Source organism: Eretmochelys imbricata, chromosome 21, assembly GCF_965152235.1.
Source record: "Eretmochelys imbricata isolate rEreImb1 chromosome 21, rEreImb1.hap1, whole genome shotgun sequence".
Taxonomy (NCBI): Eukaryota; Metazoa; Chordata; order Testudines; family Cheloniidae; genus Eretmochelys; species Eretmochelys imbricata.
In genome coordinates, this window is record NC_135592.1 from 7,840,229 (window position 1) to 7,859,374 (window position 19,146).

A 19,146-nucleotide genomic window follows, 5' to 3' on the forward strand; every position below is an offset into this window, starting at 1 on the left:
TCTGTGGTCACTTCCTGGCTCTGTCTGTATGACCAGTTAGCCTTTGCTTCAGTTCCCCATTTGCAGAATGGGGAGAATTACCCTTCTTTTCTCCCAGCCTGTGTCTACTTTGATTCTAAGCTGTGGGACAGGGACTGCTTCTTACTATGCATTTGTGCAGTGCCTAGCACACTGGGGCCCTGTTCTCAGGTGGGGTCTTTACGTGCTACGCCACTCCTGTAATACAAATAATATGACTACTAGTGTCTGTTCCACGTGAACCTAAGGTTATCTCGCATTCCCAAGCCACAGAGATGCTGAATCAGATCCGGAGCAGGAAGGTATGGGAAATGCTGCCTATGCTAAAGGAGCAAATCCCAGCAGGTTTAGCTGGGTCCTTCACGTTGGGTACAGATGGTTGTGAATCTAAATGCCCTCCACCTTGGAGGGAGTTTGGAGCTGCTCTTTGGCTTACAGCCCCATCACTAACTCTGAGTCTCTATCCCATGTCAGGGTTCTCTGGCTGGTGGAGAGGCGTTGTGTTCCTGCTTGCTCTGCTCCTTCGCCATTCTCCAGTTATTCATATTACAAGAGACTCTAGAGACTGGAACCCCATTGTGCAAGGTGCTGTACATGCACACAGTAAGAGGCAGTCCCTGTTCTGAACAGCTTACAATCTAGATAGATGAGCCAGACCAAGGAAGCATTCCCTCTACACACGCGCGCAACGTCACAGGTTAGGTACCGAGAGGTGAAGTGACTTGTCCAAGATCACAAAGTGAGCAAGTGGCAGAGCTGGGACTAGAATGTAGCTCTCCTGCCTCCCAGCCTGGTGCTCTATCCACTGGGCCATACTGCCTGCGAGAGGCCTGCCCTGGGAATGACCCTTATAGATGCAGTAGTCAAGGCAGAATGCCGCCAGCTCCAAGCTGCTGGCTGGGAATGAGGCTGCGCGGATGCAGTTCAGGTGGGTGTTGTAGGATAGCTGGAAGCTGGAGCCTGATGGAAAAGGCACTGGACTTCACCTTTTTCAGGCTTGCTCCTCCCTCTGTCTGGTTATAAACGGGTGTGAATTGTCCCCTCTTTATAGGCATAGCCTCCATCTCCCTGACTCCCACAGGCCTCCCTCCGGGGCCTGCTCTGCCTCCTTGACCTTGGATGTTTGATGCCTTCTCAGATGCTTCAAACGTTTCTGCCTCTGAACAGCAGCTGTGGGAGAGGGGAAAGCCCACGTTGCACATCGCTCTGCAAGCATCCAGGGGCTCTCTCCAGGCAGATGTGCCTGCATTGACTCCCCCTTCCTAGCTAAGCCAACATGAGCATCGTCTCCCAGTCCCTACACCAGAGCCTCCATCCGCTGTATGTGCTGCATCTGCTCCAGGGCTGAGCAAGAGGGGTGGGGACTCGCTAGAGAGTTCACTCTGCTGTGAATTCCCACAGATTTTTGCACAATTTTCTGCTTGGTTTCCCTTGTCCCTCCCTGGAGTGGAGCAGGTGGTGCTCAGCTGCTGGGAGCGGAGCGGAGAGGGCACACAGCAGGCTGTTCGCATTTGGGCTGGTTTAACCCTTAACGTGTGCAGATGCATGTCTCTGTACCAGATGGGTGACACCCATCCTCATCCCCCACCCCCTCTGATGCTCATCTCTTTGGACAGGGTTAAACTCAGCCTCCCTGGTTCTGTGCTGTCTGACCAGGAGCTGGGTTGCTTGGTAAACCGGATAATGTCACTCCGGTTGCGATCCCACCTCTGCCCTTCTGGCTTTGCTGCTATTCCAGGGACGCAGCTATGTGTTGCCCCCCCCGGCCCCTTTCCCCCCCCGTGGCATCTCCGTAATCCCCACTGGAAGGCAGACATGCCATGGCATACAATGGGATCACTAATGCAGCAGGTGCAGCTAGCAGGGTGTAAAGAAAGGCTGAAAGAGAACAAAAGTGTCTCTCCAGTCCTTTTAAAATTGTACCTGCCATTGACCTGGCCCCATGCGCTTGGATACTATAGGTGGGGGGGGAATAGAAAGTCCTGAAATAGAGAGCGTGAACACAATATCTTTGGTGGGATAACAGCTCCTAATGCTTTGTTACGATGCACCCACATTCCAACCACAGACAGCAACTATGAGGGGGGAAAGTGGCTCCTGGTTGGGCTGATTGATAGCGAAAGGGAGCATGAGAGGAAAATCAAAGTGAACGTCGAACAGGCCATAGGTCTAAAGAAATGGGGTGATTCTGGACTTTGGTGATGGGGATTTAGAACCATTTACCAGTAGGTCGCTGGTTTGAATCCAGGATCATGTTGGTGGCAAGCAAAATTATTTCCATCGGATAACTGTGGGGTGAGCCATCTGGAATCAGCTTTGCAGGTGTCGGTCCAATTCCCATCTTCACAACCCCCCTGCCCCTGAATTTCTAATAAGTACATTATGGAACCAAAGCCACTGCCATGACTGCTGGCCGCGGAGGGAGCACGTCCCTCTTGGTCATTTTCCCCGGCAGTGCAAGGCGCAGGCGTATTGGCAGAAGGCGGTGTGGGGGAAGTTTGCCTTGCAGCCATCTGTGCTGTACCTGAGGATAGCTAAGCAATGGTTCTCAACCAGGGGTAAGTGTACCCCTGGGGTACACAGAGGTCTTCCGGGGGTACATCAACTCCTCATCTAGGTATTTGCCAGGCTACATAAAAAGCATTAGCAAAGTCAGTACAAACGAACATTTCATACAGACAATGACTTGTTTATACTGCTCTGTATACTATACACTGCAATGTAAGTACAATATTTATATTCCAGTTGATTTATTTTGTAATTACATGGTAAAAATGAGCAAGTCAGCAATTTTTCAGTACTAGTGTGCTGTGACACTTTTGTATTTTTATGTCTGATTTTGTAAGCAAGTAGTTTTTATGTGAGGTGAAACTTGGAGGTACGCAAGACAAATCAGACTCCAGAAAGGGGTACAGTCATCTGGAAAGGTTGAGAGCCACTGGTCTAGAGGATGTCAGTACCCAGGGCTGCAGATCTGGGACCTTTAATCAGCATGAAATGATTTCTCTGTAAATCTCTTTGCAGGATATGTGGGAGAGGACTGACTCTTCTGAGACACCCAAGATGTAGAAAGGAAATGCTCCTGTTGGAGCGTGTGTGTGTGTGTGTGTGTGTGTGTGTGTGTGTGTGTGTGAGACAGAGAGAGAAAGAGAGAGAGAGGAGTGGGGTGTGTGGTGGTGAACTTTCCCCTCCATGTGTCTGAAAGGTCTGCTGCTCCAAGCCATAGGGCTGCCTCCTTGTGCATCACACCAGCTGTGCAAAGCAATCAGTTCAGCCATGCATAGCAAAGAGAAAAGGGGGCTGGGCCTTTCTTCCCCCCCCCGCCCCGTTAGATTTTCAGCATGGTTCTGTCTGCCTCACTGCCTCCCCACCAAGCCCCTCTGCCTATGCCCTTGGTCAACCCTTGAAGGTATCTGTCTGTTAATTTACAGTATCATGTGTGCTAGGAGGAATCCATCTGCACGCAAGGGGATGGGGGTGGGGTCTGGATGGTCCCCTGTGACGCGGCGCTGGGTGGCCAAACATTGCTGTAGATCTGGGTGAACCATGAGCAGCGAACAGCTCATTAGACAATTCCGCAGCCCCTTGCTCCATTCGCTAATTACCTACAAACAGACTTAGGGTCAGGTTTTCAACAGGGCTCAGCCCCCAGCAGCTCCCGCCGAGGACAATGGAGAATCCACCCACCCCCTGACCCATGCACAGCGAGAACAATGCGGGCTGCTGAGGGCTGCACTCTTTGGAAAATCTAACCACTTGATTTTGACGCCACAAATGGTTCATGCTGATGGGTTTCAGTCTCGGAGTCGCTATTCGCTGCCTAAATCACATGGTATGGTCTCCGCTCCCTGGATTAGACATTTCTACCAATAATAGCAACCTCCCCAGTTGCACTGGATAGGATAAAAAATAGATATCCTCATGCTTCAGGGCTAAACTGACCACTAACTGAGTGGGGTCAGGAAGAAACTTCCCATCTGGGCAGTAAGAAGAAAAGGAGGACTTGTGGCATCTTAGAGACTAACCAATTTATTTGAGCATAAGCTTTCGTGAGCTACAGCTCACTTCATCGGATGCACGAAAGCTTATGCTCAAATAAATTGGTTAGTCTCTAAGGTGCCACAAGTTCTCCTTTTCTTTTTGCAAATACAGGCTAACACGGCTGCTACTCTGAAACCTGTCATCTGGGCAGTCTATTCCCTAATGCTCCATGAAGAGGTTTCATGAACAGCTGGTGCTGGGCACTATCAGAGGCAGATACTGGACTGCATGAATCATGGGCCTGATCCAGCATGGCAACGTTATGGGCCTGATCCAAAGCTTGTTGATGTTGATAATGGAAAGACTTCATTGGATCACTTAATCAGGTCCTATTTATGTAGCAGCCCTGTTGGGGGAAGTTCACTTGTAATAGAAAGGCCAGTAATAATAAACGTATCCCTGCCCTGTGCATTCTGTGGCAGGCCTGTAGTGGGCCAGATGGGAGGGCTGAGTTTGTATTCTCTGACTGGCAGACAGAGTTTTCATATTTCGGGGATCCCTTGGGCTGGAAAGGAAAAGTCCCCATTAACTGCACTTCGGCAGCAGCATCCACTTTGCTTTCAGTGCCCTTGGTTTTTGCTTCTCAACCTGTTGTCGTGTTCAGCAGAGGCTGGTGCTGGAAATGAAATTTCCCTTCCCTTGGGCAAAAAACCGTCAAACACTTAGGTCTCGATCCTTCTCTATTAAAATCAGTGAAAGGGTTGGTTGTTTTTTCCCGTTGACTCAAATGAGATGGGGATCAAGCCCGCACTTTTCTAGCCTGGCAGCAGGTGCGCTTCGTCCGAAGGGTACCAGGTATGGTTATCGGCCCAGCACTTAGGTGTGTTTCAGTTATTGTATATGAAATAATAATAATACCTACTGCTTACCAAGCATTTTTCATCCATAGATCTCAAAGCACGTTAGTATCAATATCCCCATTGTATAACTGGGGAAATTAGCTGTAAGCTCTTCCGGGCACGGACTGGTCCTAGCGTGATGGTGCCCCAGTGCTGAGTGGAATGTTTGTTATGTGCTATTTTGTATTGCACTCAATCAAGGAATTGTAAGTGACACCGGTTCATTCCAGTTTAACAACCCGCTCATAAATATACATGTTCAGTAGCTTCGAAACCTCAGTAAACATGTTATTCTTCATAATCAGCTGGTACTTAACAAACAACTGCCTTTTATAGCATAACAAAGAGCCTTACACCTGCTCTCTATACAGATTTTGTACTGGTAGAACTATTAGCGAGGATGATTTTTATTTAGTTAGTTAGTTAGTTTTTTAACTGGAATAGTTATCAGTACAGCCCCTAGGGAGGACGCCGCTACACGATTAGAAAGATGCCTCATACCAGCATAGCTCATTCCGCTTCCTGTACAGGAATAAGCTATACTGGTAAACGCTTTTTTATGCCAGTAGAATTGCATCCACGCTCAGGGAATTGTATTGCTTTAACTACACCAGCGTAGTTGAAGCGGTATAACTTCTGCATGCCGACAAGCTATGATAGACTTAGTTTAAAGCTCCAATGAGTAATTCCTCCCCATCACCCCCACCACCCCGGTGGCCCAGAGCAATTGCATTTGAATTGCAATATGAATTCTAAACATGAACGGCCAAATTCATCCTAGATACAAATGAACAGAACTCCATTAATGTCCCTGGAGTTGCACTAGTTCACACCAGGACTGGATTTGATTCAAAATGTTTAAAACCCAAATCAACGTAAACATGTTTTACAATTTTTCAGAAGGGTTTTATTGTTATCGTTCAATCGTTTATTGTAATCGTTAATTGTCATTGTTCAATTAAAATCCCATATGTTTGTTTTCAGACTCAATGCTGCTGTTGAAAACCACCAAAATCCAGGCCTTGAAAGATGGGATTTTGAAACCCCACACTAAAGTCTCCCATTCCTCTCCCTTTTCCTGAGCCTGATCTGTTTAACCATGTATCTCTCCAGGGGTTAAATCTACCTGTGGGTCTCTTCAAAAATGCCATTGGCCATTCTCTCATGGTTACACAGGAAAGTGCATTTTAAGCTCTTTTTATTGGCCTTCTGGGCTTTGAGCCTTTAGGGTTCATGTTTTCAAGATCTTCCTCACAACCAGGAGGGCTAGGAGCTCCCTTTTCCCCTAAATGATAGCTGAGAGTCTCACCTAAATCACATGACTCCAGGCACTGAGGATTTAAGAGAAATACCAACTATTGCAGGAGTCATGATAAAATCATGAGAGTTGGCAACACTAAATTTGGAGACCTTCGACCGGGGTCCTAAGATGCTGAACTTGCAAAGCACTTGGGCGTGCGCTTAATTTTAAGCATGCAAGTAATTCTACTGAAGCCCAATCTGACCCCTCATTGCTATGCTTTGTGGGCTCAGGGCCTTGCTCCTGTTAACAGGCTTGGTTTGTCCCACACCATCTTAATGAACATTTGCAACATGCTTTGTTCATGTGAAGAGTTGGATAGCAGCATGGGCTAGTTTGTCTTTATCTCCCAGTAGTCTTTCGTCAGAGAAAGTTTAGGACTAGACCCTCATGGGGCATCTCAGTAACGCTGTGCTTGTGCTGCTGATATGAGATTCAAATGTAGTCGCTGGGCTTGGCTCTGAGCTGCCGGATGCCGAGAAGGAAATGGGGTTAAACTTTAACCATAAGGCGTGGGAGGGATTTCAGTGCACAGGAGTGAATTTCACCCTAAGTACCTATCCCTTCTCAGCCAGGCCACAGGCCTGCATGGTAATATGCAAGCACTGGGGAGCAATTCTTTGGGAGGGGGCACAGAAAGTGTTGATTTAAAGACTCTCCTAGATCTGACGTGACCCTGACAAATGCTAGGAAATTCAAAGTCAGAAATCTAGTCTTTTATTGTTATTTTCTTTTATGGAGGAAAAAGTTGTTCTTCTCTGTTCCTTTGCAGTTTGGTTCCAGCTCCTTTCACTCCTAGGCTGAGACCTCACCAGCCAGATTTCAGACCTATGTAATTTTTTAAATAGCTTTTTGGGAGGAGAGAGAGTTTCTAATGGAAATGCAGACGGATGCTTGCCTAACTGGCAAAGAATAAGCAAGGCAAATGACAGGCTTTTTCAGCAGAGCTGAGACTTGGAGAGAACAAATGGAAATGGGAGGTGGAAAAAGACCTATTAGATTTTCTAGCCCATCACTTCGGCAGTGCAGAACTTGCTTGAATCTCTAAGGCATTGGCTTTCCATGGGGGGCAAGCAGGGGAGTTAGTGGAGGAGGAGCCAGCTCCCATGTCTAATGGAAGCCTATCTAGGGCCACCTTCTTTTAAACGATGAGATCTACCCCTATGCAGAGGGCTTTGCTCGCACAAGACTGAAGCACCACTATGCTGAACACTTTACTGGTTCTTAGGCCTCACTCTGGCCCTCTGTGCAGGGGTGAATTTCACCGGCTCATGGTTGGCTTTTGAAAGCAGCCCTCAAATACTTCATTCTGCTGTCTGTGCTTTGGAAATCTGGAAAAAGACAGGTTTCAGAGTAGCAGCCGTGTTAGTCTGTATTCACAAAAAGAAAAGGAGTACTTGTGGCACCTTAGAGACTAACCAATTGGAAAAAAACAACAACCCCAAACCCTTCAGTTTGGGTCCGTAGAAATGTTTCTGTAATTTTGAAATGTTTCATTTTATTCGATAACTTTTTATTTAGATTTTTTGGATGTTATGATTACCTTAAATTTCAAAACAAAAAGTCATTTGGAACCAGAAGGCTGGACTTTTTCATTATATTCACAGATTCCAGGGCCTGGAGGGACTGGTGTCATCATCTCGTCAGATTCCCTGAAGAACACAAGCCAGGGGACTTGCTCAAAACAATCCCTTTTTGAACTAAATAATTCCAGACTGAAACACTTGGACAATTTCAAAATGTTTTGCAAAAACATTTTCAAGTCAAAAAATTCACCAGAACTGACCCTTTCCTGTGAAAAGTTTCGGTTTTGATGAATCAGCATTTTCGGATGAAAAACGTGTTGTCAAAAAAATTCCCAACTAGCTCTGCCCCAGAGCAATGTATGAAACAGGAGAGGGGGCCATATGTTTCTGCTGTGAGGGCAGGTGTGACTGGGTTGAACCCACCTTGCTTCTTTCAGCAATGTCTCCTCTCTTGATTCTTTTTGTGAGATCTCACTGGACCTGATCTGAAGGCCAATGAAGCCACTGGGAGTTTTTTCCACTGAGTGCAGTGGGCTTTGGATCAGTCCCCCCAGATTTGTCCCATACTGCTGGGCTTGTGCCGGGCGTCTTCAGATAAATACTAAGCACTGCTTTAGCTGCGGTCTGGAGGGTGACCAGGAAAGATGCTGAGGCAACCAGAACACAGATGGTGTTAGAACAGTTTTTTGTGTGGCTTTTCAGTTCCCTTTATCCTCTGCTGTTGCCCACACGCATGCGCATGTCGCTTTATACAGGGCTCCTCTCACAGAGCGGCAGACACTCTTACACTGATCTTACTAACCCGGCTCTGCATTTGCTTATGACTCGGCAGCGGAGGAAAGCTGCTACACAAACTATTTTAAGAAGGCATCCGTAGAAAGCCACTGGAGTCTGAGGAGCTGGGGGGTATGGTCTTGGTTATGTCACATCCCACACGATCCTCTTCATGGCCAGGTTACTGGCTGCAGGAGGAAGTTTATTCTGCATGTGGCATGGTCTAGCTCTATGATTTCAAGTGGGTTTCTCGAGGGGTTGCTGTTCTCTCCCCTGCTTCAACACCAAGTCGAAGTGCAGGCAGTTCATCGCTGCACCTGGCTGTGACTCAGAGGACCGCTCCAGGCAGGTTTTAGCCCCGACTTTCTGACCACTGTATCCCACTGTCCCCTGCATAGTCATTCACACTGTACTTCGCCTGTAGCATATGTGCCTGATTGGTGCCACCCCACAGCCTGGGAGGAGGGCGGGCCGCGTGTGTAATGAGATCATGCTCGTCCTCCAGGAGCCCTTACCTGACAGCTCTACAACTATTTGCATGAAGAGACTACCTGTAGTCAGTGCTCGATTTGTAAGGAAAGAGGTGCCAGGGCTCATGCAATTAGGTGCTGGGGCTCAAGTCATTTTTTTACATTCATAACTGATGCTGCAAGCCCAGAGGTGCCGGGGCTCTGAACTGCCAAGCCTAGAGGTGCCAGGGCTCAGCCCTGCTGATAGTGTAACATCTCCCTCTCTGCTACACACCAATTATGAAGGTTCCTTTACCTCCCCACTCACCCAGGATACAACTGATAGCGAAAGCTGATGGAGTTTTGCCCATCTCTTATTCAGATCAGCATCCAGACTCCTGGCTGCTCATCTGACACTTCTGAGCCTGGACCGCTTACTGTTTCAGAAATGTTCAACTACAGTTGGCTGAGAAGATGTTATTTTCCTGTGAAAAACAGGGACAAAACAGACTTTTTTGGGTCAACATTTTTCTTTGAATTTTTTTCAGGTTTTCACCCAAAAACTCAAAAGGCCGAATTGTTCTTCGCTATAAAATTGAAAACGTTTCAGTTGCCAAAGCTCCAGAATGTTCCGTATTCCAGAGTTGGCAGCTGGACTCCTGTGTCCAGTTCTGGTGCCCACAAGTGAAGAAGGAGGTTGATAAACTGAAGAGGGGTCAGAGAAGAGCCATGAGAATGATTAAGAAAACCTGCCTTACAGTGATGGCCTCAAAGGCTCAATCAGTTTAGTTTAACAAAAAGAAGATTTAAGGAGTGACTTGATTAGTCTATGACTATCTGCCTGGGGAACAAATATTTCATAATGGGCCCTTCGATCTAGTAGAGGAAAGTACAACATGAGCCAGTGGCGGGAAATGGAAGCTAGACATGTTCAGACTGGAAATAAGGCATACATTTTTAACGGGGAGAGTAATTAACCACTGAAACAATTTACAAAGAGTTGTGGTGGATTCTCCCTCGCCGGCAATTTTTAAATCAAGATTGGAGGTTTTTCTAAAAGTTCTGCTCTTGGTATTATTGTGGGGCAGGTCTCTGGCCTGTGTCCTGCAGGAGGTGAGACTAGATGACCACAACGGTCCCTGCTGGCCTTGGCATCTAGAAATCTGTGATTTCGGTTTTTTGACAACCCCCTCTCTCCCCAAATTGGCAACCGAAATGGAAAATTTTCATAGTGAACTTTTGTTTTGTGGAAAAGCCGTTTTCCATTTAAAAACAATATGACAGAAAATGTCTGAGCAGCTCTGCACTCAGCGGCACGTTATGGAAAGAAAGGACTCTGGCACGTGGGCGGCAGAGGGAACAAACAGACTCTCTGAAACTCATGCAGCGATGGGATAATCTAGCGCTTGTGTGTTGGGAAACAAGCCCTCCGTCAGGAGCAGGCGGTGCCTAGCTCTGTGTCACTGACTAGCTCACTTCGCCTGTGTAGCCCACTCCCACGCTGGCAAAGGTGTTGGGGTTTCAATATCGCTGTTGTCATCGGTTCTCATTACCCGCCTGATTTTGATAGACTTCTTCAGTGGCATGGCGTTACCACAGGCCTGGGCAGGCTGTGGAAACTGAACTCCACTCTGACACCCTGCGGGGGTCCTTCCGGCTCAGGGCTGAGCCGCACAGGACAGGCCCCGCATGTCAGGGAGGCTCGCAGTACCCGCACTCTAGATAAATGACAGTTGCGGTGGCTGAATGCCCCTCGGCACCCCTTAGCTGTCCTCACAGTAGGAGTGAACTGCGAACGGCAGCCCAGGCAGGGCTTCACAGCATCGTTGGCGCCTCTCATGCTGTAGTCATGTGTCTGTGGGCTTCTTTGTTTAGGCCACAGGGAAGGCTGACCACCCGGGGTCAGCTCAGCGCGGTGCCGGCTGGCCACCGATAACTCAGTGGAAATCCTGCTGGAGTGTCACTCACCACAGCAAGGGATCTTGTGGGGACAGGGCAGGCTTGTCTGCCACCCAGGGAAGGCTTAGGTACGTGCCCAGGAAGCTGCTTTGCTCAGTCTGCGTCCGTCGCAGGGCACTGAGAAGCAGGGTCCAGGAAGGGGAATGAGGGTGGGTGTGTGTATTTTACCTGGGAGTCTGCACATGCTCTTCCTTTTCTTTCTCCCTCTCTTTATAGCCCTTCTCTCCTTCTCTTCTTCTCTCATCTCGGTGCACCCGCCTGCCTCATAGGACAGCACAGACGACACTGAGCTGCCACCAGGACGGGTTCTCCCCCCCACCCCCACACCCATTCCACTTTCTTTGCTGCAACTCTTCATTCCAAGCTTCCCCCTGACCAGAGTTTGCAGCGCCTGAAATTCAGACCATGTCCCCGGACTGCTCCCACGTATCCCTGATACCTTGGGCATATGGTCGCTGCCATTGCCAGATTTCCCCTCCTCCACCTCTGGTTGCTTTTCAGGAGCTCTAAGAGGAGTATTTCCAAGATGTGACTTCACCGCTGTACTGGTGCGTCCAGAGGGAGACCTCTCCTAACCTCGTCCTCCCCGTCTGACGCAGGGTGTGAGATCATTTCAGTCACTGCTTTATATTTTTTGTTGGTTTTGTTTCCTGCTGACGTTTGGCCCCCTCTTCCCATTGCTGCTAATCGCTGGCTGGCTGGGTTTCTCTGGGTAGAGGGAGCGGTGCTGTGTTACTGCCTCCTATTCAGACGCTCCGAGCTTGGCACCCACAGAACGATGGCCGCTTTGTTTCCGATGCAGATGGCAGCCAGCCCCTTTTCTCAACGCAGTCTGTTCATGTTAAAGTGTGTGGCGCTCTGGTTGGCTACTGGGGAGCAGGCTCGGGAGCGGACCCCTCTCATTGAGAAGGGCATCCTGCACTGGACCGTTGGATCCCTTGAGCCTGATTCTCTTCTTAAATCATGAGTAACTCCACTGAAGTCAATGTAGTTACACCTACTGGAAGTGAAAGGAGAATTGGGCTTCTGTTCCTCCTAGAAACCCCATCCGCCTGAAAGGAACTGACACTGTGACTCCATGATGCTGCCCTCTTCTCTTTCAGAGGGTGGGCCACATTTGCAGCAATGGAAAGCTGAGGTCCAGGTGCAAGACATGTGCATGCAATTAGCAAGATTGCACATGCAAGTGGCTCAGGTGCCTAATGCCCTACCTGCCTGTCGGCTCTGTTGCCTGATGTGTGTGTGGAATTGCATGTACATTTTTATGTGCGCGAGCCCGGAACAGGCCTTTGCCCTCTGAAGTGGAGCCGCTGGTATTTGATTTTACTGAATTACGCTGCAATGAGATTTTCAAGAAAATTTTTCCTCATGACCCTGAGGTACCCAGGGAACAAAACATCAATCCTATGGGGTATGTAGCTGTGAGAAAGTGTCTTCCATACTACGGAACCATGGATTTGGAGATGGGGACCTGCTGGGCTTGCAATTGGGGAAGCTGTAGGTGCTACATTCCCTCTATGCTGGGCTAATTAGCACCTCCAAAATGAAACTCATTGCTGTGGTGGTATACTGCGGGCCAATTTATATGCAGCAGAAATGGGATGTAGTTAAAACTTGGATGATAGTGATGTAGAATGAAAACTCAGTATTGTTCCCAGGCTTCTGATGGGCACATTGCAATAAGAAGACTGTCTGTCTGTCTCCAAAGTGGTCAGGGATTGGTCTCTTTTCAAATGACTTGCAGCGCTCTCTCACCCCATAATGAGCACCTCCACCTTCCAGTGGTTCCATCACCATGTCCTCGGAAAGGTGCTGGAGTGGTGTGGCAGGGACAGGGTGACACACAGGGGAATGCTCTCCCATCAGAACGTGCCCATCCCATGTTACCATCCAACTATCCAGGTCCCATTGGGTGGGGCGCGGAGTGACCATCCTGTGACTCACTGGCACACCCAGCCATGAAAGTGATGGTTAGCCATGAAAAGGGGCATAATATGTGCACGGATTTTATTCGCTGGAGTGACTCATCCAGAGGCTCAGAGCTTTCAGTGATATGGTTTCCTATAATCCATGACAAAATAGTGTAACAGGTCCTAATTGTCCATGTACTCTACATCTTCATGGAAGCAGTGGAGACAGAATTCAGATCTCCTGTTCCAAAAGTACAGGGCCTACTGCTTTCGCAAAAGGAGAATCTCTGTTAGCTAGCAGCAGTGTAAGGTGTATGACACACAATTGAGCATCTCTGATTCCATCCAGTAGAAGTTGTGTGGGCACACACTCTCTCTCTCTCTCTCTCTCTCTCTCACTCACATTCACTCTCTCTCTCTCCCAGTTGTAATGTATTATCTGCTTCTCCCCGTGCCCCAGAAATCAGGATAAAGGGAAAAATATCCAACTCTCCCTTTTCAAACTGTACTAACCTACCCACAAATGCTGTTCCTTGCAGAGCTGTGAGAGTGTGGATAAAGAGCAGCTCTATTTCATAGTAGTCTCTCTGTTAATGATCCTCTGCCTTTCCCCTTATGGAAATCAAGAGCTAGACTCCCTTGACTGGAGAGTGAAAATACTGACCTGGCCGTCAGCTCCAGGGATTAAAAAAGCCGGACGCCTGTGTCTCCCGAGGTTTGGTCTCACTCCATTCTGCTGTTTAACATCCATGTAGTTATTTATTTTGCTAAGAAGGGAAGAGGAGGTGAAATATCCTTCCTCTGAGCAATGTCGTGTTGGCCAGCAGAGACCTCAGCGGTCTGCACTTCTGAGACCAGAGTTCCAGGGCATCAGATCAGTTGGAGGAAAAGGGGAATCTGGCTCTGTGCTATAGAGTTCTGTGGTCACTGTGGTTTAGATGTTTTGGGCTGGGGCCAAGAAGGAGGAAGGTGGTTTTCATCTGACTTCCCCCCCGGCTCTTTCGCCTCCTTCTTTCACATCTGAACTTGGGAAAGTAACTTGTGTTTTCAAGGCTCTGCGATCCAAGGAGCACCTCGTGCAAACTGCTCAGCACACTTGGGAGCAGCCTGCATTAGCGACGGGCTTTGATTAGTCTTGGTTGACACAGAGCGCCGCAAGTGTGCTAGGTACATTCCAGCCAATACGGAGCCAACGAGCTGAGATCATTCAACCTGCCCTTAAAAAAAGTGGCACTGAGTACAACTGGGAACTGAGTGTCCAGATCCCACAGGTGGTTTTGAACAATCTCAGCCATGAGATTTCCCCCAGGCTGAAGGGTTGAGGTTAAGTCTAAAGTTACAGGACAGGATTCCCTGAGTGGCCATTGTGACTTGGTAGCAATGTACAGGGTGACGCAGGGGTAATTCAGGCCCACATTGTACATCGATTATAATGACTAATAGAAACCCTGCCAACCCAGAATCTCCTGTGGCCTTGTTACGTTTCCCTTCCATTGTAGCGGGTTTCTGTAACTGTGGGAGATCCGTGATTATCTAAGATGCTCAGGTAGCCTTCTACTCAGCCATTTCATCATTATTTGTATGGGGGGAATGCGTGGGGGCCAAGTCTTCACTGCACAACAGGTGTGTTTTTACATCCAGGTAAAGGAGACCAGGGCTCTGGTAGTTTTTACCTCGATGTAGCTAGTTGAAGCCACCCCTATACCCTCCGTCTGGAGTTGGCCTCAGCTACCTTCGGTGAGGCAAAAACTATGTGTGCCTTGTCCCCACGGTAGGATTTTACATCGAGAGAACTCACAATGGAATAACGCACAGCCTGAGATCAGGGCCGCCTCATGCTGGGCACTGTGCAGAGTCATGGATCGATCCTGCCCCAAGGAGCTTGCAGCGGAGATGGAAATCCATTTGCAGTGGATAAGCAATAATACTTCTGTCTGAGTCAAAGTTATCAACCCCCAGTGTTTGAGGGTTAGAATGCATTAGGCCTCTCCTCCACTCAGCAATCCCTCCATCTAGAATCACCACTATGGTTTGTGGGATCAGTTAATCTGGACAGCACTTTAGGAGGCAAGGGGAAGTGAGTGCCATTAAGTAACCCTGAGATTCTGCTTAATTCCCTTACTGCCACGGGGCAGGTCAACGCTATAGGTTCCAAGACTACAGGGGCTTGATTTCCAGAAGTGCTGGGTACCTGGCTGTCCCCTTGTCTCTAATCAGAGTTGTGGTTAGTACTTCTCAAAGTCAGGCTCTATATAAACGTGAGATCCTTATTATAGCGAAGCCTTCGGTGAAGCAGCAGCCAGTGTGCTGGTACGCTGACCCTGTCTTTGTTGCTCTCTCCTGCAGGTCACTGGTGGTGCAGTATGTCTTTGTTCCTAACCCCTGAGCCCAGCAGGAAGTAGCAGCTGGTCCCTGGCACTTGTTCCCCTGAGAGATGTCTGCGACCAGAGGCAATGGAGAGCACTGGAAGTCTTTGGAGTCAGTGGGGATCAGCCCGAAGGAGCTGGCTCTGGCTGAAGCCCTGCAGATGGAGTATGACGCTCTGTCCCGCCTGAGGCAGGACAAGGAGGAGAATCAGGCCAAGCAAAACACTGACCGCTCCCTCATTTCCTGGGATGACCCGGCTCTGGATTATAACAAACCCGCTGTCAGGAATGACTGCCACAGCATCAAATTAATGCGAGGTCTCTCTGGCTCGGATCCCACCCTCAACTACAACTCCCTCTCAGTTCAAGGGAGCTCGAGAGCTCCTGGGACCAACAACACTACCTCATCTGTCCTGCCACCTGAGCCGGAGAACCAGCCTTGGCTGAAGGGCCCTCTTGCCAGTGACTACTTGTACATCTTTGATGGCTCAGGGGAACACTTCCTCAGCGAGCCACTCAACGGGACCACGGGCCAAGATGGGTCCCCCAAGAAGCTCTCCCCTCCCCCACTGCCCCCTCGCCTCTCCATCTGGAGCTCCTCTGAGGTGAATCACTCTTCCCTCAAAAGCTCCTCACTGTCCTACAAAGGGCCCCAGCCCAGAGACATCAACATGTTCTCCTCGGCCCACGAGCTGGCTGATGGAAAGCTGCTGGCCCGCAGGATTTCGGAGGAAGACCCCTACGGCGCCATGGACTACGACGGCATCAATGACGCCATCACCCGCCTCAACCTGAAGTCCACGTATGACACCGATCTTTCGAGAGAGGCCACCTGGGGCTGGAAGGAAGGCAGGAGCATCTTTGAGAAGGAGACCACTGGAAAGCCAGTGGCTCGGAGCAAGACCATGCCACCCCAAGTCCCTCCCAGGACCTACGTCTCTAAATTCGGCAACCGGAAGAACGTGGCGCCCAACAAGAACCGCAGGATCTCGGTGGATCCGGTAAGAGGCTTTTGGCTTTCTCCTTAGAGGCTTGGCTGAGACAAGCAGGTGTGAATCCCACCCCAATCCTAGGCTGCTCCTACCCATTCACAACTGCCCTTTCTAAACTTGACCTCTAGGATTCAACTGGGAGTGGGTTACACCTCCATTAGTGGCCTCACAGGGTTGTCTTCACTGCATTGTGCACCTGAGTCTGAGGTGAGATTTGATCGGGCTCCCTTTGCAGGGGTCAATGGGGGAAGAAGTTGCTGGCTTAGCAGGGCAGGGTTCATGGCATGCCTGTGAACTAGCACTGTGCACAGCTGAGGCCAGGCCTGCTGCTGGAGGATGGTCTGCTAGAATAGATAGCCAGGGAGCAGACGTAATGACAGCAAGGCAGCAAGAGCCAGGAAAGTGATGCATACCAGAGGAGCCGGGATGTGGCCTTGCACAGAGACAGCCTGACCTCGTCAGGCTTTTCTCTGCATGCAAATAATCTGTGTGTGTGTCTCTCTCTCTCCCCTCTCTTTGTCCCCTGACTACTGTAGGGAAACCAGCTTGACTCTGGCTCCCGGTGTCATTCTGTGTTGTCCAATGTGTTGTTTACGCATCTTTATTAAGGATGTCTGTGCACTGGCTCAGGCCCCTTTCCCTGGGGGCGTCAATAAGATCTCCTTCCTGAAAACACATTGCCCAAGAGGTGCTGGATCATGAGGCTGATCAGCCTCTTGTAGCAGCAGGGGAGAAGAAATGCAAATCCTGTGACAGCAGCTGGTTGTGATATTGCTATGAAATGATCCGCCCGGATGCTGGAGACCTCGTGCACATTCCCCTCTTCCCAAGCCTCAATTCCCTCTCTCCTTTCAGTTCAGGCAACGTCTGGGCCTCACTGTGCAGTTCTGGGTGTGGCCACAGCCACCAAGTGAATTTGTGGGACTAGGCAAGGCTTCTCAAACTCTTCCCTAGTGTGAACTGCAGCTAAACCAAGGGATGGTCTCATGATTCCTTCCCCTCCCATCACCCACTTCCCCTGCTATTCCCACTTGCATAACTTCCCTGGGGCAACTACAGCCATTGCTGGCATCAGAAAGCAATAGGGGGAAAGCGTTCCTGTACTTATGGCAGCTGGAAAGAAGGATGAGGAACTGGCACCTTGTGATCAGCTGGGTCTTTGCAGATCCTGAGCAAAGTGCTCCGCACGCCGCAGTTTGACAAGCACTGGTCTAGGGGAGAGTCTGGTCTGAGAGTCCTTTTCCCCCATCTGTACCTGCTCTTCCCCCCACCAGGTACACCATGCCCAGTGGTGATAAACCTTTTGTCACAGAATGCCGGGATCCTTATTGTTGCAAAATTGCCATGGGGCCTTGATGGGCCATTGACCACCAGGGTTCAGAACCTTGATTTTAAGACTCAGCTGCAGGTCTCTAGCACCCAGACCTACAATGCCTTTTAAAATCTACCCAGGATCATTCGGGAATCCATCCCTATTGATTTGGGTTGCTACCCCAACAAACAAAGCTTCTGACCGGGGCACTTTGGCACTGCCCGTACATTGCTGCTGGTCAGTGGCCTGTTGTGACACAGGCCTCTAGGTCCTTCCTTGAACTGTGGCCCTGAAGATTACAACTGTTTGTGCTATTTATAAGGTCCAGGGGAAAGTCCAAGCTAAACGTGGTGTCCAGCAAAAGCCTTCCCCAGCCAGGCAGGATCTGCATCTCCAGCCCTGACAGCTCTATCTGCTCTTCCCGGTAGTGAGGCTAACAGCTTGTGAAATGTCACAAGATCCTCAGGAAAGAGACTGGAGTCTCCTTGTAAGCAGCAGTGTGACTGCTTTCCTGCCAGGGGTGGAGGAGGGTACTAAAATATCCTTCAGATCCAACCTTGCTTTCTTCCCCTGCCATCCCCTTTAAAATATTTATATTCCCGGGCCCTTCCCAGTGCTGTCCTAGCTGGATTCCTGCTGGAAAGGGGGCTGCAGCACATTCCTTCCCAAGACTCTGTGGCTGGGGATATCCCCTCCACACCCCAGCACAGGGTATCAGCAGGCAGCAGCTAATCAGGGAATATGTGTGTGCCGGGGGGGCGGGGGCGGGTGAGGATCCTTCTCAGATGTGATGCAGAGGACCATGCCTCCAGGACTCAAGGGATATAAATATAAGTGAAGTCGTCTTCCCTGTTAAATCTTGCAGGATCCCTCTCTCCTCAGTCAGTGAAAGATGCAGCTGGGGGCCGCTCGTGGGGGTTATGTAAGTCACTCTCTGTTTAATCGGAGCCAGAAACTAATCATGAAAGAGTATTAAAATTGTCTTTAGCGGCGGTTGTGTTCTCTCCCTTTCTCTCCCTCTCTTTCGCTATTTGGCGGGTTAATTGCTCTGACAGCGAGCCCATTGTTTGCTCAGAAAGAGCAAGCGAGGCTCTGAGACCCGTGCACACACACGCACACACGGCGTGAGACTGAGCGTGGCACTCGACAGGCTGCTGCATGCCCAGCTGGCATTCAGGAGGGAGGGAGAGAGAGATTTTAAACAGGTGGTAGGGGAATGGGGGCCCCTGCTGGAACTGATACCCCTTTGGGGGATGGTCCTCTTGGTTCATGGTTCGAAGCACCAGGAATTTTCTTCGTTAGCTTTTGATGTTTGGATGTGCTTTGTTTCTACGGAGAGGCCACGTAGTCCAGAGGGGAGGGCACCAGGCTATTTGTGGTCTGTTCCTGCCTCTGCCTTGCTGCATCACCCTGGGCAAATCACTTTGCCTCGTTCCCCCATCTTGTCTATTTAGATGATAAGTTCTTGAAAGTAGGGACTGTCTCTTACTATGTGTATGTACAGCGCCTAGCGTAAAGGGGCTCTGATCTTAGTTGGGGCTGCTAGGCTTTACAATAGTACAAATACTAATATGGGACTGTGGAACAGTCACCACTAGGAAAGCGGGGGAAGCCTCATTGCTTGGCTCTTTTACAAGTAGACGAAAAGATCTGCTCTGGT

At 49.4% G+C, this 19,146-nt stretch overlaps 1 protein-coding gene across 1 annotated transcript in view; it reads left to right on the forward strand.

Annotated features, from left to right (window-relative positions):
* Positions 1 to 19,146, forward strand: part of PIK3C2B (phosphatidylinositol-4-phosphate 3-kinase catalytic subunit type 2 beta) — a 74,491-nt gene that overhangs the window by 8,431 nt on the left and 46,914 nt on the right. Inside the window, exon 2 of the mRNA XM_077839430.1 lies at positions 15,163 to 16,183. Coding sequence (XP_077695556.1) covers positions 15,251 to 16,183 — 933 coding nt within the window. The 5' untranslated portion in view covers positions 15,163 to 15,250. The remainder of the gene's footprint in view (positions 1 to 15,162; positions 16,184 to 19,146) is intronic.